Source organism: Salarias fasciatus, chromosome 13 (genome assembly GCF_902148845.1).
Source record: "Salarias fasciatus chromosome 13, fSalaFa1.1, whole genome shotgun sequence".
NCBI lineage: Eukaryota > Metazoa > Chordata > Actinopteri > Blenniiformes > Blenniidae > Salarias > Salarias fasciatus.
Window position 1 is genome coordinate 8282554 of NC_043757.1, and position 18154 is coordinate 8300707.

Consider the following 18154-nt stretch of genomic DNA (forward strand, 5'->3'; position numbering starts at 1 on the left):
TATTTAGACTAGCATAATTATTTAACAGTTTGGAGAGGATCTTTCTGAAACATTCCTGAAATACTACAGCACGACTTGCTACAGTAAGATTTAAAGCCTGATCGTTGACACAGCAGCTCATTGTGTCTCATACACATTCTTTCAGTCACCGAGTCTCATCCTCCACCTCCTCTTTAAAACAATATCCGTCCTAAATTGAAACCTTCTGGGCCCGGCTCCGGCTTTCAGTCCGTCTCTCCAGCTGCAGGAGTTACGTAACGAGGACGTGCGCCGCCTGAGAGCCTAATCGAAACAGATAATGCAGATAAAGTATTGGGAGGCCCGTTGGTCATGCTTATCACACTTACTGGCACAGGACTGGTGTTACATGGAGGCTGCAGTAATTCACAGCGGACGATTCAAGCTGCGGGTTTGATGAAACGGTTTTGCACCAGGTAATGAAATTGGAGCTCCAACATACAAAGTCAAGAAGGCAGCAAATTGTTCATTGACTTTACAAAACAGCGGCTGGCAGATACAGTGTTCTTCCCTCTGTGGGTGTCAAAAAAAAGGAGGATGATTTGCAGAAGATCTGAACGAATTTCAACCAATTAAAAGCCTGAAGTCAGTTTTCATGACGGAATGGGAAAGCAGTTGACTTCACCGACTGAACAGTAGGATACTATATTCAAAAAAAACAATGAAAGAAATGAGAAGAAACTATTTTATTCTTCATTTAGAGACATACGGTCACACAGTGGTAAACTCTTGTCTCATAGTGTGAAGGTCGTGGTTTGAGTACAGGTCTTCCTATGTGGAGTTTGCATGTTTTCCCATGTGTGCGTGAGTTTTAACCGGGTTTACAATACGGATGGCGAGGACACAGACATTCCTATGGACATCTGACAAAGCTGGATTTCTATTACAGTAAATAAACTCTTAAACTACCAGGTACTAGTAAAATATGGACTGGGATTGATGAAGCTCTGGAGGCAAACTTTATTCCTCAACTCACGCACCTTTGGAGATGTTTTCAAAAAAATGTAAACTAACCCCCAACATGCCACAAAATTTTTCCATTTTCATTTGAAAGTGTGTAAACGGGCCCTAAAGTTCCCGTCGTTGAGGTTGTGACTGTCTGTGTTCGGCGGCGGAGTCAAAATAATACAGGACAGGAAATGATTGCAGAATTTTCTGTTAATTAAAATACAGGTAATTCTTTTTAACCCCGTTTTCTCTGTAAAGACGAACAACAGATGTAAACCACTCTGAATGAGAGGCGGCATCCTCTGTGTGGCGTCTGCTGAGCTTCCTGTTTGGGTTTAGGGGCCCCACTGAAGTGTCGATTCATGTTTAGATAAATGGCGGATTTCATTTTCTCCGCCCCAATGGCAATACAATTTTAGATAAATAAACACATGCTGGAATACGGTTTGACAGGGGTCTGAAAGCTGCAGCTCCGGAGCCGTACGCAGCACTTTAGCCCCTCTGTGGTGATTTCTTGTCGCTTTCACAAAAATACAATCAAACAGACAGTTATTTTTATTTCATCTTTGAAAGGGCCTCTTATCTTGCAGTCTCAGGACAAAAGCGTGACAATGAAAGAGTGTTTGGAGATGTCATGGACTATGGCGTTGTGTGTGCAAACTTTTTTCCCCACAAAGAGCCACATAAAAAAAAATAAATAAAAAATACCAACACCAAGGACGAGAATTTTCTGCACTGAATTACTGTCTTGCATTTGATTCAACAATCTTGATTAACTGTGTTATTTTGAGAAGTTACCATGTTCAAGACAACATTGATTAACAAACGCAAATTTTATTTGGAAACACTGGAAAAACTACAAGATTTTTTTCTGATGTTTTCTTTTTTTCACTGACCACCCCCGCTGATGCCTCATATAATGGTGCAACTGTGTGATTACGTGCATGCGAGTGTGTGACAGAGAGCTGCGACGCTCCCCTCGAAGCATGAATAGTCTGCAGAAGGGACAGTTACATCATCGCTGAAATTTTGCCAACTGTCTGAATGCTGGGAAATACCCCCGACACACACACACACACACACACACACACACACACACACACAAACCCTCTCTCTCCCCCTGCAACTCGTTGCAAACTTCAGCACAGCAGCCTGAACACACACACACACACACACACACGCCCACGGTGAGCTGCTGCTAAAAGAGGATGTCACCCAGCAGCACGGTCCAGTTTCCAGCAGAAAAAAAAGGAAAAAAAGGAAAAGAAGAAGGTCATCTTCACATAATTAACATGATGGAAAAATCACCCCACTTGGAGGAAATCAGTGGGGCAGGGGAACACATACGTCACACACAAAGCGCTGACCTACATCCACGGTAACACTGCGCCATTGTAGAGCGGCTCCCCGAGGACTCATTAGGAACATTTATGCCAGCACGCTGATATTTGACAAATTGTTTACATAATGTTGCATATGAGACGGCAAACTTCCAATCTGTCCCCGCTCGCCATCAAAATCTCCAAAAGCTGCAATGCTTTAAATCAAACTGTGGCTTGTGTTTTTTTTCCCCCACAGTGAGCGGAGGCGGTGAAGTCATATTCACATTTCCTGTTCTCAACATTTACAGCTGAAAAAAAAGAGCAATTTAAACACCAACTGCAGAAACATTGGGTTAAGCTGAGCATGATGAATAAATAAAAATGGCATTACATTGTGCCCGTCATTCAAAAGGCTAGCGAAATAGCACAGGATACATAAATGTTACAAAAACGGAGGTATTTTTTGCTGAAGATGTGTGCGTTTCTAGAAGAGCACTGACAGTCGCATCACATTTTGTCCGAGAAAAAATTTCAGAAGAAACCGATGAAGTTTTGAACCATGTGGTGATAAATTATGCAAATCAAAGATTGTAACAATTGAATATGAGTTTCTTTGCATAAGAGCTTAACATTCTCCGGTTACAAAAACCAAGACCGAAAACCAAAGTTGGCTGTTACTGTATCTTTGAGGTTTTTGTCGCCACGCCAGACTTGATTGCACCATGGAAACCACTGCATTGACTCAGGAACACTAGTAAAAGCGAGGGATGCCTCAATGCTGACACCAGTACTGGGTGTCGGGTTCGATACTGCACAGCGTACTCGGAAAAGATTCTGGGGAGGTATCAGCAAGTGACTAAAGGTTAGCACTGTACTTATGCTCCTCTAGAAATGAAGCGGTATTAGTCCATGACTGTATCGACAAATTGCAATTTATTCTGCGAATGCAAAGAAGAAACCAGACGTTGATATGAATTTCATTTACATTAAACCTTTGGACCCAGGATTATTCAAGGTATACTGAGTTAAATCAAACAATTGAGGCTTTTATAACTCAAATATCCAAATGTCATCAGAAAATGAAAAAATGCAACATCTATTAAAAAAAAAAAAAAAAAAAGGCTGCTGTCATCAAATTGAAAATACATCTATGAAAAAATATCCCATTTATTCAAGAAATTGCCGTTGTTCTACTGCCAGTTGTAAATTCCTAAACGTGGGAGAAAATGACTTGTCACATTTGTATTCTGTTTGTAATTTACATTTCACCCAATGTCCCCACACGTGCTTACTATGCAGACACACACAATCACATACGGTGGTATAATTCACTTTGATATAATCAGCAAGCTATTCCCAATGAAGAGGCATCAAATTACCTTAACCCACTCGGCCCATTTGTCTGCACGGTGCGTATTGTGGAGCGCTCAGAAATTACTCTTCAGCTTATTCTTCATTGAGTGAAAGTTGCCTGCAGTACAGCATTGAGCCTAGAGGAAGAACTCGTGTGGACTTAATCAAATTTGTATTGTTAGACCACTGATGGTGGAAAGCTAATAAACCGATGGCTGGATTTAAAGATGGAAATTGAGGGGGAAGCAGCAATGATTGCAACGGAAACAGAGTTTTAAGAAAACAGTGTAGAATGTCACGATATGTGAGAGGAATACAGACTGAATAAAATAAATCAAAGATGGTTTAAAAGAAAGAATTAAGTGCTGATTTAAAAAAAAAAAAAAAAAAAAAATCTCACCTTCCTCTGCCTTCAGAGATATTACCAAGCCAGGTTGCTCATTTTGTACAAGATTAGCCTGATTAAAAATGGAGAGGATTAAGAAAGATGCATCCATAGTGTCTGGTAGCTACAGGGCTGCAAAATGTTTGATTAATGAATCATGAATCACTGGCTGGTCCCACTGCTGCTGCTGCTCGCGTAGCTGGTGCTTGCAGTTTGGCCGGGCACCATTACTCAGCAGGAGTTTGGCCCACATCGCCGCGGCGCCGCGGCCTCGTGGGGCCTGTTTCTCTGCTGCTGCTCACTGTGAGCAATGTAAACGGAGATTATGAAACAGTCTTATCAGCCCACCTGCACCAGTAAATAAAGGAGCTGTAATGATGAGAGTGAGAGGGTGGTGAGAGAAAGACATGGAACAAAAATCTACCATGGATGGATAACCGCCTGTCTGATATTTTATAGGTCCCTTTGTTTTGTTTTAACAAGCCATCATGGACTCCAATATTGGACATGTTCGTCCATTGATCACTGGGGTCCAACTCCAGTTGAGAATAACCTATTTCCTGTATGTTAAATTTAAATAATATGTAATTCAAGAACTCCAATCAGGTTTATTTCAGCTAATAAAACATCTTCTCTCACCTTGGAGAAATTCTGAAAGCTACAGGCCACTGCAGGTCAGGAACAAAAGCTGCCGCTTTGATAACGCTCTGAGTCGGTCTTCAGATTGTTGAGTGAGAACATCTTTGTGATACTCACACATCAGCTTTCACGATGAAATATTTATTTACCTCTGATTGTGTCTCACTCACTAACAGATGCCTTGATAAACAGATAATCAATGTTGTTTACTTCCCCGGCAGTGGAGATGACGGTAAAGCTAACTGCTGTATGTTTCTAAATGCTACGCCTGTTTTAATCAGGAAAAAATTTGCAAAAGAGAGATGACATTTGGAAGATAAACAGTGACGCAGCCTAAAGCAGGACAAAGCAAAATTCAAGAAAATAGAAAATAGCAGCAGAGCTTTTCAGGGTTCACCTTCAGAGAGGTCACTTCGCAGAGGTTTTGGCATCTCTGCTTAGATTGCTGCAACACTGTGCGACAAATCCAAACGAGGGCTTTAAGCCGCGCGCTAAAGCCTGTGTACTCAGTCTTTCCCCTCTGATGGGGCATGCAGGGCGAGGCTCACTGACTCAGAGGACATTTATCCAAGGTGAACAACACCAACACGGCCCGCGATGACTAATGTACGCTCTGTCGTGGCTAAACAAGCATTGACAGCATCTGGCATGTCAAAGGCCAAACATTCAGGTTCCCCCCCCCCCCCAAATGTACCGTTAGCTGCACCAGCACTCATTTTCCCCACGCGACTCTCTTAACACATATAATTTAAGATACAGCAAAGGGTGAAGGGTGAAGTTCAGCCCACGCACAGCAGACTGTTTTTCTTGGACCAGACTGTGGTGCACGCTCATCAGCTATGGAAATTACGTCTGCTCTTCACAGGTTTGTTTTTTTCCCTCTCTTTTCTTTCTTTCGTCCCTAAAAGAGAAAGACATTCTCAGATGCCAAGAGAAACATGTTCCAGATAGGTTCTACTTGGGGAGAAAAGCAGTTTTATTTGTATGTACAAAGAGGAAGCAGTGTGTAATTGCAAGCGGAGGCCTTAATCAGGATGGGAATGCAGTGAAATCTGCAGGGATGTTGAGCTGGAACAGCTCTGATGGACTGATGGTGGTACTGAGTGAGGACTGAGCTGATGGGGAAGGAAGAAGCAGAACACTGGAACAAGAGCGAGCAGAGGTCGTCAGACTGTTCACACCAATATAAAGTGACTTGCATGAGGAGTTCTCTTAATGATGTCTCGCAATGCGCTGCGATGATCCAAGTCACCTCAAATGTGCTTCAAAGTACAAAAGTAACTCGATTTCGTGGCATCGCGAAGTTTACTCAGCTGCTGAGTGTCTTAAGATATAAAAAGTCTCTCCTGTGAATAATAATGTGTTCAATATATTAGCTATTAATGCATATTATCACCATGAGGTGAGAATCCAGAAAAATCTAAATGAAAGTATGATGTTGGTTCTAATTTCTCCACATTTGTTTTATACTATTAGATGTAGTTATTGATCCAAATACATTCAGAATCTGAAACAACTTAAGATGAGATGATGTCTTCTTAGACTGTTTCTATTTTAATATGAATACTTTACACAATATAATTACAAGAAATAGAGTAATGGATGACTAAGAACACAACAAATTACAACTGCATGCATGCGTTACCTATTTTAGCACGGTAAATGGTTCCATAAAGGTATTATTTTCTTACTTCAAATTACTCGGCACTGATAAAGCTGCCTGTAGGGAGGCTCTGAGTAAATGAGTTTGTAAGAGAATGAATGTGAAGAGGCTGATAAGGAGGAACAGCCACTGAGCTATGTGATGTACCTCACTTACTTGTTAGCAAGATTCTGTTTAGAATCAATTAAAAACTCCCAGTAATCATAAATCACTCTATTACATACATTAAAAATGTTAAATCAGATTAATCAGTGTTGTTGAGGGAACTAATACCAGATAACTGAGCAAAAAGTAATTTGACTTTAGACAAAATAACCAGAAACGCAAAATAAATCCTGCATTAATTAATCCTGGCATTGGATGAGGATATGAATAAGCATGAAATGATACTTAAAGGACGAGAACAATACGAGTATTAACCTGTAGTTATTTGCCTAGTAACCTACTTATTAAATGCCAGGAAATGTACTTCGTACTCAATACACAAACCAAAACGCAAAGGCTACATGCCGTCTTGTGTCAGGACTCTGTGCAGCATCGGCCCAATATCTAATGCAGGTATAGTTCTGAGGAGTCAGAAACTTTGAAGTGAAAAGCGGTTGGTGTTATTCTGGTGGTTTATGCGACAATATAAACTGAGGACGACGAAGACAACGGGAGAGAAAGGCTGGAGGTCAAAGCGGCGACCTTACTCTCAGTCAGTTGACTTGTGTCTGTATCCTTCAAAATCCTCAATACGCCTCCTGTGCACATCGAAAGCCCTGACTTCTCTTCTTTGGCTCTTTCTCACAAAATTCCACAGTGCTGTGGACCTCTACGAGAAGAAACAATAGAATCAATACCTGCCTTCTGATATTTTACAGCCGGTCTCCAACGGGCTGTTTTAACTCCTGTCATTTCATAAATCTGCTCACTGAGATCCCACCTCTTCTGGAATATCTACTCAAATAAAATCAGTCTCTCGTGTAATTTGACATCAGCCTCACAGAATGTGAATACAAACCATACACCTTAGAACTGCCACCTTAACGTGGTGGGGGAGTTTGAGAGCCCGCATGATCCCAGGAGCTATGTTGCCGGGGGGCTTTATGCCCCCTAGTAGGGTCTCCCATGGCAAACAGGTCCTGGGTGACGGGCCAGACTGAGAGCAGTTCAAAACCCCCTATGAGAAGAAAAAGAACAAAGGTCGTTACGTCGCCCGGTATGGCGCAGCCGGGGCCCCACCCTGGAGCCAGGCCTGGGGTTGGGGCTCGTAAGTGAGCGCCTGGTGGCCGGGTCTTTGCCCACGGGGCCCGGCCGGGCTCAGCCCGAAGGGACGACGTGGGCCTGACCTCCGGTGGGCTCACCACCCACCGAGGGAACCGTAGGGGCCGGGTGCAGTGTGGATTGGGTGGCAGCCGACGGCAGGGTGCCCGGCGACCCGATCCCCGGACACAGAGACTGGCTCTAGGGACATGGAATGTCACCTCGTTGGTGGGGAAGGAGCCCGAGCTTGTGAGGGAGGTTGAGAGGTACCGGCTAGATATAGTCGGGCTCACCTCCACACATAGCCTGGGCTCTGGAACCCAACCTCTCGAGAAGGGCTGGACTCTCCACTTCTCTGGCGTTGCCCGCAGTGAGAGGCGGCGGGCTGGTGTGGGTTTGCTTGTAGCCCCACAGCTCAGCCGCCATGTGTTGGAGTTCACCCCAGTGAACGAGAGGGTTGCATCCCTGCGCCTTCGGGTCGGGGATAGGTGCCTCACTGTTGTCTCGGCTTACGGGCCGAACAGCAGTGCAGAGTACCCGGCCTTCTTGGAGTCCCTGGGAGGGGTGCTGGACAGTGCTCCGACTGGGGACTCCATTGTTCTACTGGGGGACTTCAACGCCCACGTGGGCAGCGACAGTGAGACCTGGAAGGGGGTGATTGGATCGCACGGCCTCCCCGATCTGAACCCGAGTGGTGTTCTGTTATTGGACTTCTGTGCTAGTCACAGTTTGTCCATAACGAACACCATGTTCGAGCACAGGGGTGTCCATAAGTGCACTTGGCACCAGGACACCCTAGGTCGGAGGTCGATGATCGACTTTGTTGTCGTGTCATCTGACCTCCGGCCGCGTGTTTTGGACACTCGGGTGAAGAGAGGGGCAGAGCTGTCGACCGATCACCACCTGGTGGTGAGTTGGATTCGCTGGCGGAAGAGGAAACCGGACAGACTTGGCAGACCCAAACGTGTTGTGAGGGTCTGCTGGGAACGTCTGGCGGAACCCTCTGTCAGCATGGCTTTCAACTCCCACCTCCGGGAGAGCTTCTCTCATGTCCCGAGGGAGGCTGGGGACATTGAGTCCGAGTGGACCATGTTCTCCACCTCCATTGTCGAAGCAGCTGCTCGGAGCTGTGGTCGTAAGGTCTCCGGTGCCTGTCGTGGCGGCAACCCCCGAACCCGGTGGTGGACACCGGAAGTAAGGGCTGCCGTCAAGCTGAAGAAGGAGTCCTATCGAGCCTTGCTGGCTCATGGGACTCCCGAAGCAGCTGACGGGTACCGGCAGGCCAAGCGAACTGCAGCCCGAGCAGTTGTGGAGGCAAAAACTCGGGTCTGGGAGGAGTTCGGGGAGGCCATGGAGGAGGACTATCGGTCGGCCTCGAAGAAATTCTGGCAAACCGTCCGGCGCCTCAGGAGGGGAAAGCAGGTCTCCGCCAACACTGTTTACAGTGGAGGTGGGGAGCTGCTGACCTCAACTGGGGATATTGTTGGACGGTGGAAGGAATACTTCGAGGACCTCCTCAATCCCGTCGCCACGTCTTCCGTGGAGGAAGCAGAGGCTGAGGTCTCAGAGGTGGACTCGTCCATCACCCAAGCTGAAGTCACTGAGGTGGTTGGCAAGCTCCTCGGTGGCAAGGCACCGGGGGTGGACGAGATTCGGCCTGAGTACCTTAAGTCTCTGGATGTGCAGGGACTGTCTTGGTTGACACGTCTCTGCAACATCGCGTGGCTGTCGGGGACGGTGCCTCTGGATTGGCAGACCGGGGTGGTGGTCCCCCTGTTTAAAAAGGGGGACCGGAGGGTGTGCTCCAACTATAGGGGGATTACACTCCTCAGCCTCCCCGGGAAAGTCTATTCCAGGGTACTGGAGAGGAGGATCCGACCGATAGTCGAACCTCGGATCCAGGAGGAACAATGCGGTTTTCGTCCTGGCCGTGGAACAGTGGACCAGCTCTATACCCTCCATAGGGTGCTCGAGGGTTCGTGGGAGTTTGCCCAACCAGTCCACATGTGTTTTGTGGATTTGGAGAAGGCATTCGACCGTGTCCCTCGTGGTGTCTTGTGGGGGGTGCTCCGGGAATACGGAGTCCGGGGCCCCTTGTTAAGGGCCGTCCGGTCTTTGTATGACCGGAGTAGGAGTCTGGTCCGCATTGCCGGCAGTAAGTCGGACCTGTTCCCGGTGCATGTTGGACTCCGGCAGGGCTGCCCTTTGTCACCGGTTCTGTTCATAATCTTCATGGACAGAATTTCTAGGTGCAGCCAGGGGCCGGAGGGGTTCCGGTTCGGGAACCACAGGATTTCATCTCTGCTTTTTGCAGATGATGTTGTCCTGTTGGCTTCATCGAACCCGGACCTACAGCATGCACTGGGGCGGTTCGCAGCCGAGTGTGAAGCGGCAGGGATGAGGATTAGCACCTCCAAATCCGAGGCCATGGTCCTCGACCGGAGGAAGGTGGCTTGCCCCCTCCAGGTTGGTGGAGAGACCCTAGCCCAAGTGGAGGAGTTCAAGTATCTTGGGGTCTTGTTCACGAGTGGGGGACGGATGGAGCGTGAGATTGACAGGCGGATCGGTGCAGCGGCTGCAGTGATGCGGTCGTTGTATCGGTCCGTCGTGGTGAAGAAGGAGCTGAGCCGAAAGGCGAAGCTCTCGATTTACCGGTCAATCTACGTTCCCACCCTCACCTATGGTCATGAGCTTTGGGTCATGACCGAAAGGACAAGATCCCGGATACAAGCGGCCGAAATGAGCTTCCTCCGTAGGGTGGCTGGGCGCTCCCTTAGAGATAGGGTGAGGAGCTCAGTCACCAGGGAGGAGCTCGGAGTAGAGCCGCTACTCCTCCACATCGAGAGGAACCAGCTGAGGTGGCTCGGACATCTGTTTAGGATGCCTCCTGGACGCCTCCCTCGGGAGGTGTTCCGGGCATGTCCCACTGGGAGGAGACCCCGGGGAAGACCCAGGACACGCTGGAGAGACTATGTCTCTCGGCTGGCCTGGGAACGCCTCGGGATCCTCCCAGAGGAGCTGGAGGAAGTGTCTGGGGACAGGGAAGTCTGGGCATCCCTGCTGAGACTGCTGCCCCCGCGACCCGGCCCCGGATAAGCGGTAGAAAATGGATGGATGGATGGATGGACAAATAAATCCACAAGAAACCCATGCATGCTGTCTGACGTTATAATCTTCTTTTTAAAAAAAAAGAAAAGAAAAAGCTATTGGACATGTTGTAAAGCTCACTATTCAACACTTGAAGACCAGTGAACCGCCACATCTCATGTATTGTGGAAGAAAATGTGTAAGAGCACCATATTAGCCATTTTGAATTCATGCATGTATCTCTTATGTGTGGTATTTCTACATGTAGCATTGAGCGTCATGTTTTTAAAGCTGATTGCATAATAATAATGCAATTAGAATCTGAACTGCAAAGAAATCTGCATCACAAAAGAAAGTAAAGGTGGAGTATTCAAAGAATTCAAAAAGTATTTCAAAATTGTCCTTTCATGCTGTGTAATTTCCGTCTGGGCCGCGGTTCTAACCGCAGGCTGTGATAATTGAGTGACAATGTATTCCATTGATAACTCCTGATGAATATGTTGATTGAAATAAACATCACCACTGGGACACAAAGACATGGAGACATCCCTGAGAGAGGCCGCACTACCTTTAATCCAATTATTCAAAGCACTGCATTCACCACGGGGATCATTGACAATGATTATGGAGCAGGAAGCTGGTGCACAATAAAAGAAAAAAATATATTGGCAATTTGTGCCATTGGCAGTCTGGGAAATGCTATACCGTCCCAGAGACGCGGAGGAAAGAGTTCCTGAGCTCTGATGTGGCCAAATAAACCACACAACACTGCACTGTTGACAAAGGGAAGCATATTTCTGTCAGCACTCCATCAATATTTATGTTAGCGAGGCCGAGTCGGAGCAGACAGCAGTTAAACTAATCAGCGGCGACGAGCTTCTTCTGCATCACAGCCGTTATGTCAAACAACACACACACACGTGTGCACAAACGCCGTGGATGGGGGTAGAGTTTCATCTCATGTCACTGAAGGGGTGGGGGGGGGGGAGAGTGGGAAGCCCAGTGTGGCCGGTCTACTTGATCACTGCAATTATGATTCAGCATCTGTTCCTCTTAGCGTGTGATCAGCCTGTGCGCCCGGGGAGCGGCTGGACGGCCAACCTCTGGAGACGCGCCGCAGATTGCTCTGAGGTGCTGGCGCGCTTCCAAGCCAATTCTGTCCCGTCCTTTCAGATCCTTATCAAGGGCGGCAATAACAAAAGGTAAATCAGAGCTCGTATGAGCGGGTGAGAGACGGGGAGGGAGGCTGACTCTCCGTTTCTCTCTCTGATACACACTCTGTACCTATGTTACATCTGTGTTTGTGAATCAACATTCAGTGCAGGAAAAGCACGTTTGTTCCCCTGTGTGGCGGGATGAAACGGTTCATGCAGCAGCTTATCGACAGGAGTATGTTTTTTGTCTTTATCGGCTTAATTTTAGTGTGTGTATGCAAACGTAACAAGCCAGAAAACAGCCAGTCAGCTCTCGCCCTCCTCCCTCCCTCCTCCTCTCCACTCTACCTGGTGAGCAGGCAGCAGTCGTGAAGCAGGGTTTCCTCCACGTAAATGCCGCGGTCCTCCTGCGTGGTCACCACGTGGCCGTTGTGACGCCAGCGCAGCTCGACCGACGAGTCCAGGCGGGAGGCCGTGCACTGCAGCGGAAGCCGGTCCCCGCGAAAAACCAGCTGCCTCTGAGAGGGGATGAGCTGGAACAGGGGCATCTCCAGAGGTCCGTCTGGGAGATGAGGAGGAGGAGGAAGAAAGACGGGGAAAACAAAGAAGGTCAGCTTTAAAAATTCCCCTTCCTGAAGCCGGAAGATAGAGAAGAGGTGGGAACGCCACTCCTCCAGGCTTTCAGGGGCAGAAGCTACATATGAACGACTGCTCTCGCTTACAAACGCAGCATTACACGCTTGAGGTAAAGCCATGAGCTGCGTACGTCAAACACAATCATGTGCACTTCTCCCAAACACAAACACACCATAAACATGCCGTCAACACAGACATAATCGCACACACACACACACACACACACACACCAAGGTCACACTCCTCCCCCATTGTTCCCACATGTTGTAGCCGTTGGAGATTGAGACGAACAACAGCTGATAAAGGAGAACAGCCTCGAGCGCTCCCCTGGACTCTCCTCGACTCCTGCCGTGTTCACAATGGAAGCTTGCCGCTACACCAGTGATAGGATTACCAACCTAGGAGTTGGCTAAGTCCTCGAGCCTTTCTGCTTGAGAATGAAGCCACGATAGGGATGAGATTAGAGAGACTGCTTAGTCAAGTGCCAGAATGTGGGCTTGAATTATTTAAGAACAGATTTTGATGCAGGATATGTGGATACGTGGTACGACACCATGCAATGTCTGACAACATGACAAAGCTTTATGGATGCATTTTCAACGCCTATTTGGACTGATAGGCCAGGACGGCTTCTATTTTTAATGTGTGATTACAGTATCGAACACAATGTCTTGACAGCTCGCTGTACTACCTCGCACCGGCATCCTTGGAAACGCTCCAAAGAGCAGCACAAGCAACCACTTTGCCTTCGCTTGTATTCCAATCAATTTGTGGATGTTGCAGCTGCCTGACAGGCAATTCGATACGTGGGTCATAAAGTCTTTTATTGCTCGATGCTTTGGTTTCAAAAAAAGAAAACACTGAAAGATCCATGTCAGGTGGTGGCTCAGTGTCTACGGCTCAGGCACTTGACTTTTCCCCCCCAAAGCAGGAGTCAGTCGCTCAAAAGAGCGTTTATATGGAAGCCGGAACCCCAAACACAATCACGTGCATTAACACGAGCAGCGCTTTGCCCTCAGAAATGATCTGGAACCGTTAAAAGCAAAACCTCTGTGGTTTAACGGCGAAGACTGCACTCTAAAACTGGATCTCACGTGGTCATGTTTTACTGTAATTACTTGATGAGCGTGTTGTGTGAAGACTGAAAGCAGTAGCTGAGGCTTTGTTATCTCCTGCCTGCGACACAAAGCACTATCAGCATGGGGGCCGCTGACTGTTGACTTGGCTGATGCGGATACTGTTGAAACAACGCTTTGAGCCAAGGATCAGAGTGTGGCTGCTTGCCTGCGCCCACTGGACACTGACAGAGCAAAATGCAATTATTGCTGGTGTGAGCAGGAGAAAGGGAGAAAGTGACATAGAGAAAGCAACACGAGCACAATGTTGTGCGTGTCCACCACGGGTTACAGTAAAAACTGCATACGGCCTGAAAAATTGTTTGATATGATCACATTTATATGGTATCATCGATTTACAAAGACCATAGAAAGTCTAAAAACAATCATGAAATCATTGATTTTGAATGCAATCAACTGAAATAGCAGTGACCAATTACAGACCTGGATTCAAACACTCTTTAGACACTTGTAGGACCTATAAATAAATAATTAAATACTGCTGTAGTCATAACATTGAGCAGACCAATGATGGGTGACTGGACCATTCAGACTCATGGTTTTCCTCTGGCTGAACAAGAGAGACCTGAACGGTCACAGAGCACCCATTCAGCTGACCAGAGGAGATTTGGTCAGTCAAACATTATGACTCAATTCAACTGAGCAATGGAGACTAAATTAAAACTTAGGTAGCATCAAATCAATACACGAACGGCAACGCAGTCATTTAATCAAGTGGCAGCCAAGTTGGACTTCATTAATTGAAATATAAGACATTTATTCAGAAGACGAGTGGAGACGTAATTAGTAAAATATGTGTCTCTTTGCTCTGACTGCAGCGGACCCAATGGAGAAAACACATCACATTTCGTTGTCTTCGCCTTGTCAATGGAGAGCCTCACCTGGCACAAAGATTAAAAAACAATCTTAAACTGCTGTTTTAAGACATTTTGTCAAGTATAAAAGTCACTGTGAAGATTTTTTTGTACTTGCCTGACAGATGACGCTTATGAATAGGGGCACAAGCTTACTGAAAGAGACCACTTTCACCTGAACAGGAACGTCACAACACTGGATAAAGGTGATCACTCAAAGCAAATTTGTATCGATCCGCAGAGGAAAAACTAAACCAAGTCAGGCCATCAAATGGATCCAGCAGCCAAGCATTCAGGAATAACCAATAATGTCTCACCGATGAGCATGTACGACTCAAATATGAGTTCTTCTACATTTTGACAAGCGTAACAACATGAACGTTTCTGTAAAAACAACATGGCATGACTGAGTGCATTGAGTGAGGTTTTGTTTGCTTCATTGACCCTGTTAATTTAGATTCTGATCCATCCGAAAGCTTCACTGAAATAAAAAAAACAAGCACATGCTCTCAGACTGATACTCCAGTGCCATTTTCTCTAGCAGCTTCGTCATGTCTTTTGCTGAAAGCGACTGATTTTAAAAGAAGGCGTGAATAAACTTCAAAGACACAAGTGACAGACTGCGTTGAGTTTTATTTCTTGATATTTTCATATCATTAAATTATTGCAGGCACTCCACAGGCTAAAAGACACAGACCTGCATGTGGAATTTAATTTAATGACATGGTACTCATAAAGTGCAGTTGCACTTCAGTGTCATCATGCTATAAAATCTGCCATTGAAAGCAGGAAGCCTGTCCGGCGGTGTGCAGTGTTACCTCGGCACTTTACGTCTGGGGTGTTTGCCCTCTTCTCCACCAGCACTACAGAGCCAGAGGGGCTAAATGAGTCAAGCAGATGACCCCGACCTCCGTACAGGAAGCACCTGACACTGGCAGGAAGCCGCATGTGCTTCTCCGTTCCCCCTCATTTGCAGCCGGTTGTCGACCTGCATCGTCGGGAGGAACAAGGGCTCAGCTCAGGAATGTGGGGTGCAAACATCTGCTCCCCATCACACTGGAGGAATGTTAGAATGTGAGATGCTTTTATTCCTTAACATCAACAGATACTGATTGATATCAACACAGTTTTCACAGACACCGTTTCTGCTATAGATCTTATAAAGTAAACTACGTAGTCTCCCATAGAGGGGTTTGCTAACTTTGACTTCCTCAGTCTGGAAGAGAGTGGACACAGACACAAACTTGTAGCATTATATCGCGACGTCATCATATCTTTTAGGTTTTGAAAATGTCAGTACAGACATGAGTTAGCAGCGATTCAGGAAATATGGTGGACATGAAGCCTTCACTACTCTGCTGAAGACTGCACAAAATACAGCAGCAAAAATTCGGACATGCCAATGGTGGAATCAATTCAGAGCTGTTGATGTACACAAGTCCAACTGGTGAATTTATGGTTTTGATAAACAACTGAGGATGGCGTTTCAATGATGCATCTTCTCATTCAGAGAAACTTGTTGATGCATTTATATTCAGCAGGCTGGATGATCGTAACGGTGTGTTTACAGGTCTCAGTTAAAATGAGACAGCTGCAGCTCACCAACACGACGAGGGTAGAGCACATTACATCTGAGCGTCCATCTCTGCACTGGCTGCCTGTGAGTCAAAGGATCCACTTCAAAATCTGACTTCTTGTCGACAAAGCTTTGAACGGTCTCAGGCCTAAAAGCATCTCAGCTTTACTTGTAGAATGTGAAACGTTCAGACCCCTCAGGTCCTCAGGAAGAGCTTTACTAAATGTTCCCACAGTCTTAAGTATTTTGGTTCCTCCACTCCTCACCTGTGGAACACACTTCCTGCTGACACACACTTCTTTTAAACCAGGCCTTAAAACACTATTATTTACTCAGCCTTTCCATTCAGCGATAGATTTTACTTATTTTATTACTTTTGTCTTAATAATGCTTTAACTTTATTTAGTCTCCTTTATATGCCTTTCTTAATCACTTTGTTTTTATGTTCTTTAATAATCTTAATCGCTTCAGATAAAGATTCTTAATTGCCTTGCTTCAGTGTATTTCCTTTATTCCCTTGTAAAGCACTGCGAATTGCCTTGCATCAGAATGGTGCTTTTGAAATACATTTGCCTCACTTGCTGGAGCTCCCAGCTACTAATCTTAGGACACAATTGATAGCCAAACATAAAAAAAAAAAAACACTTTTTATGGTCGAAAATAACCAGTGTTTTCAAAGCCACAATAAGAGGTTAATATCTGGAAAGAAGGATCAAGACCATTAAATAAGAGTATTTATCTGATACAATTAAATCAGTCTGGACACATCTCCATTAGCACTTATCACAAGGTGAAACACTGAAATGACCTGTTGACTTCTTAAAACATAAGGTTGTCAGGCTGTAAAGAAGCATACAGGGCCAGGCAGAAGAAAAAAAAAAAAAGAAGGGGGGGCCCAAAACATCATTATTTTAGTCCCATGACAGATGCTTTGTGGGGTGGAAGTGGATCTGCTTGTCCAGCCGATGGATCCACACGTGGCTCTTTGTACGTGCACTGTGCAGAATCACCCTGTAATTGCTTTGGACCGTTATGTGCAAATGAAAATCGGATACAGTTAGGATCACATGGCATTCTTCCAGAGTGTCTGTCATGCAGGCATCAGTGGATGGCACTGTGCATGCAAATAACACCGACAGCAAGGGAGGGCTGGGTGGGGAAGGACGTGTGCAGCTGCACCCGGGATGCACATTTCTCCTCATTAGTTTTCTGCAAACTGGTTCACATCAAGCAGACGGTGCATCTTCATGTAATATCTCCCTCTACACACACGCACACACACACACAGACACACAGAAACGCATGTAGACATACCCTGCCACTAACCAATGATTTTCTCATTCCGGCGCAATATCCCCCGCGTGAGCCAAATGTAAGGAGAAGAGAAGGATGATTCTATCATATATGAGATACAATTCCCCTGTGGACCGCAGCGCCGAGCGGGGAGATAGCGAAACGGAGGGGAGACGGGCGGGGAGGCAGAGGAGACACTGCCTGCCTGCCTGACTGACTGCAGAAAAAAAAGACGGTGGAGATTTTTTTTTTTCTTTCTGTTGCTAACAGCTTCCAGTCATTGAAGAAGCCATTTTTCCCGTACTTAAAAAAAAAAAAGAGAGAGCGTGACGCTCCTGCTGTCAATCGTCCTCATACTGAAAGCGTTACATTTCCACACAGAGCCCAGTGAGTGATTGCATGCTACCTCCAGCCGCCTTCTGAAAAGGACAAAGTTTGAACATCTCGGTTTTACCATTGTACGGTTTATCTGTGAGCTGGAGGTAAGGGGAAACAAATCTTGCATTCTGCAGGTTTTTTTTTTTTTTTTTTTCCACAAGACTGAATTTTCCAACATAGTAATTACAGGGAAGGTTTTGCTGAGCAGTGCATTTACAGATATTTTTACATTTTTTCACACCTTGCAGCTTTAGCAGAACACGGTTCAGTCTTCAGACTGCTTCCCTCGAGGCAGCTTCAGCAGCCTGGACAAGTTTATACGGGGTCATGTAACATAATTAAACAAGCGTTAGAAAATGTTGTTGATCATTGTGTTCGACTATATCTTCACTTTTTCTTTTTCTTTATTTTCTAGGCACTGTGCTCTGTGCCGATGATAGAAAAAGGTTAATAGTTTTCTTTGGTGA

The 18154-nt window shown here is 46.0% G+C and overlaps 1 protein-coding gene across 1 annotated transcript in view; it reads right to left on the reverse strand.

Annotated features, from left to right (window-relative positions):
• The window catches only part of LOC115399247 (adhesion G protein-coupled receptor A2-like), a 107359-nt gene that overhangs the window by 57451 nt on the left and 31754 nt on the right, over positions 1 to 18154 (reverse strand). The window contains exon 6 of the mRNA XM_030106527.1: positions 12163 to 12376. Coding sequence (XP_029962387.1) covers positions 12163 to 12376 — 214 coding nt within the window. The remainder of the gene's footprint in view (positions 1 to 12162; positions 12377 to 18154) is intronic.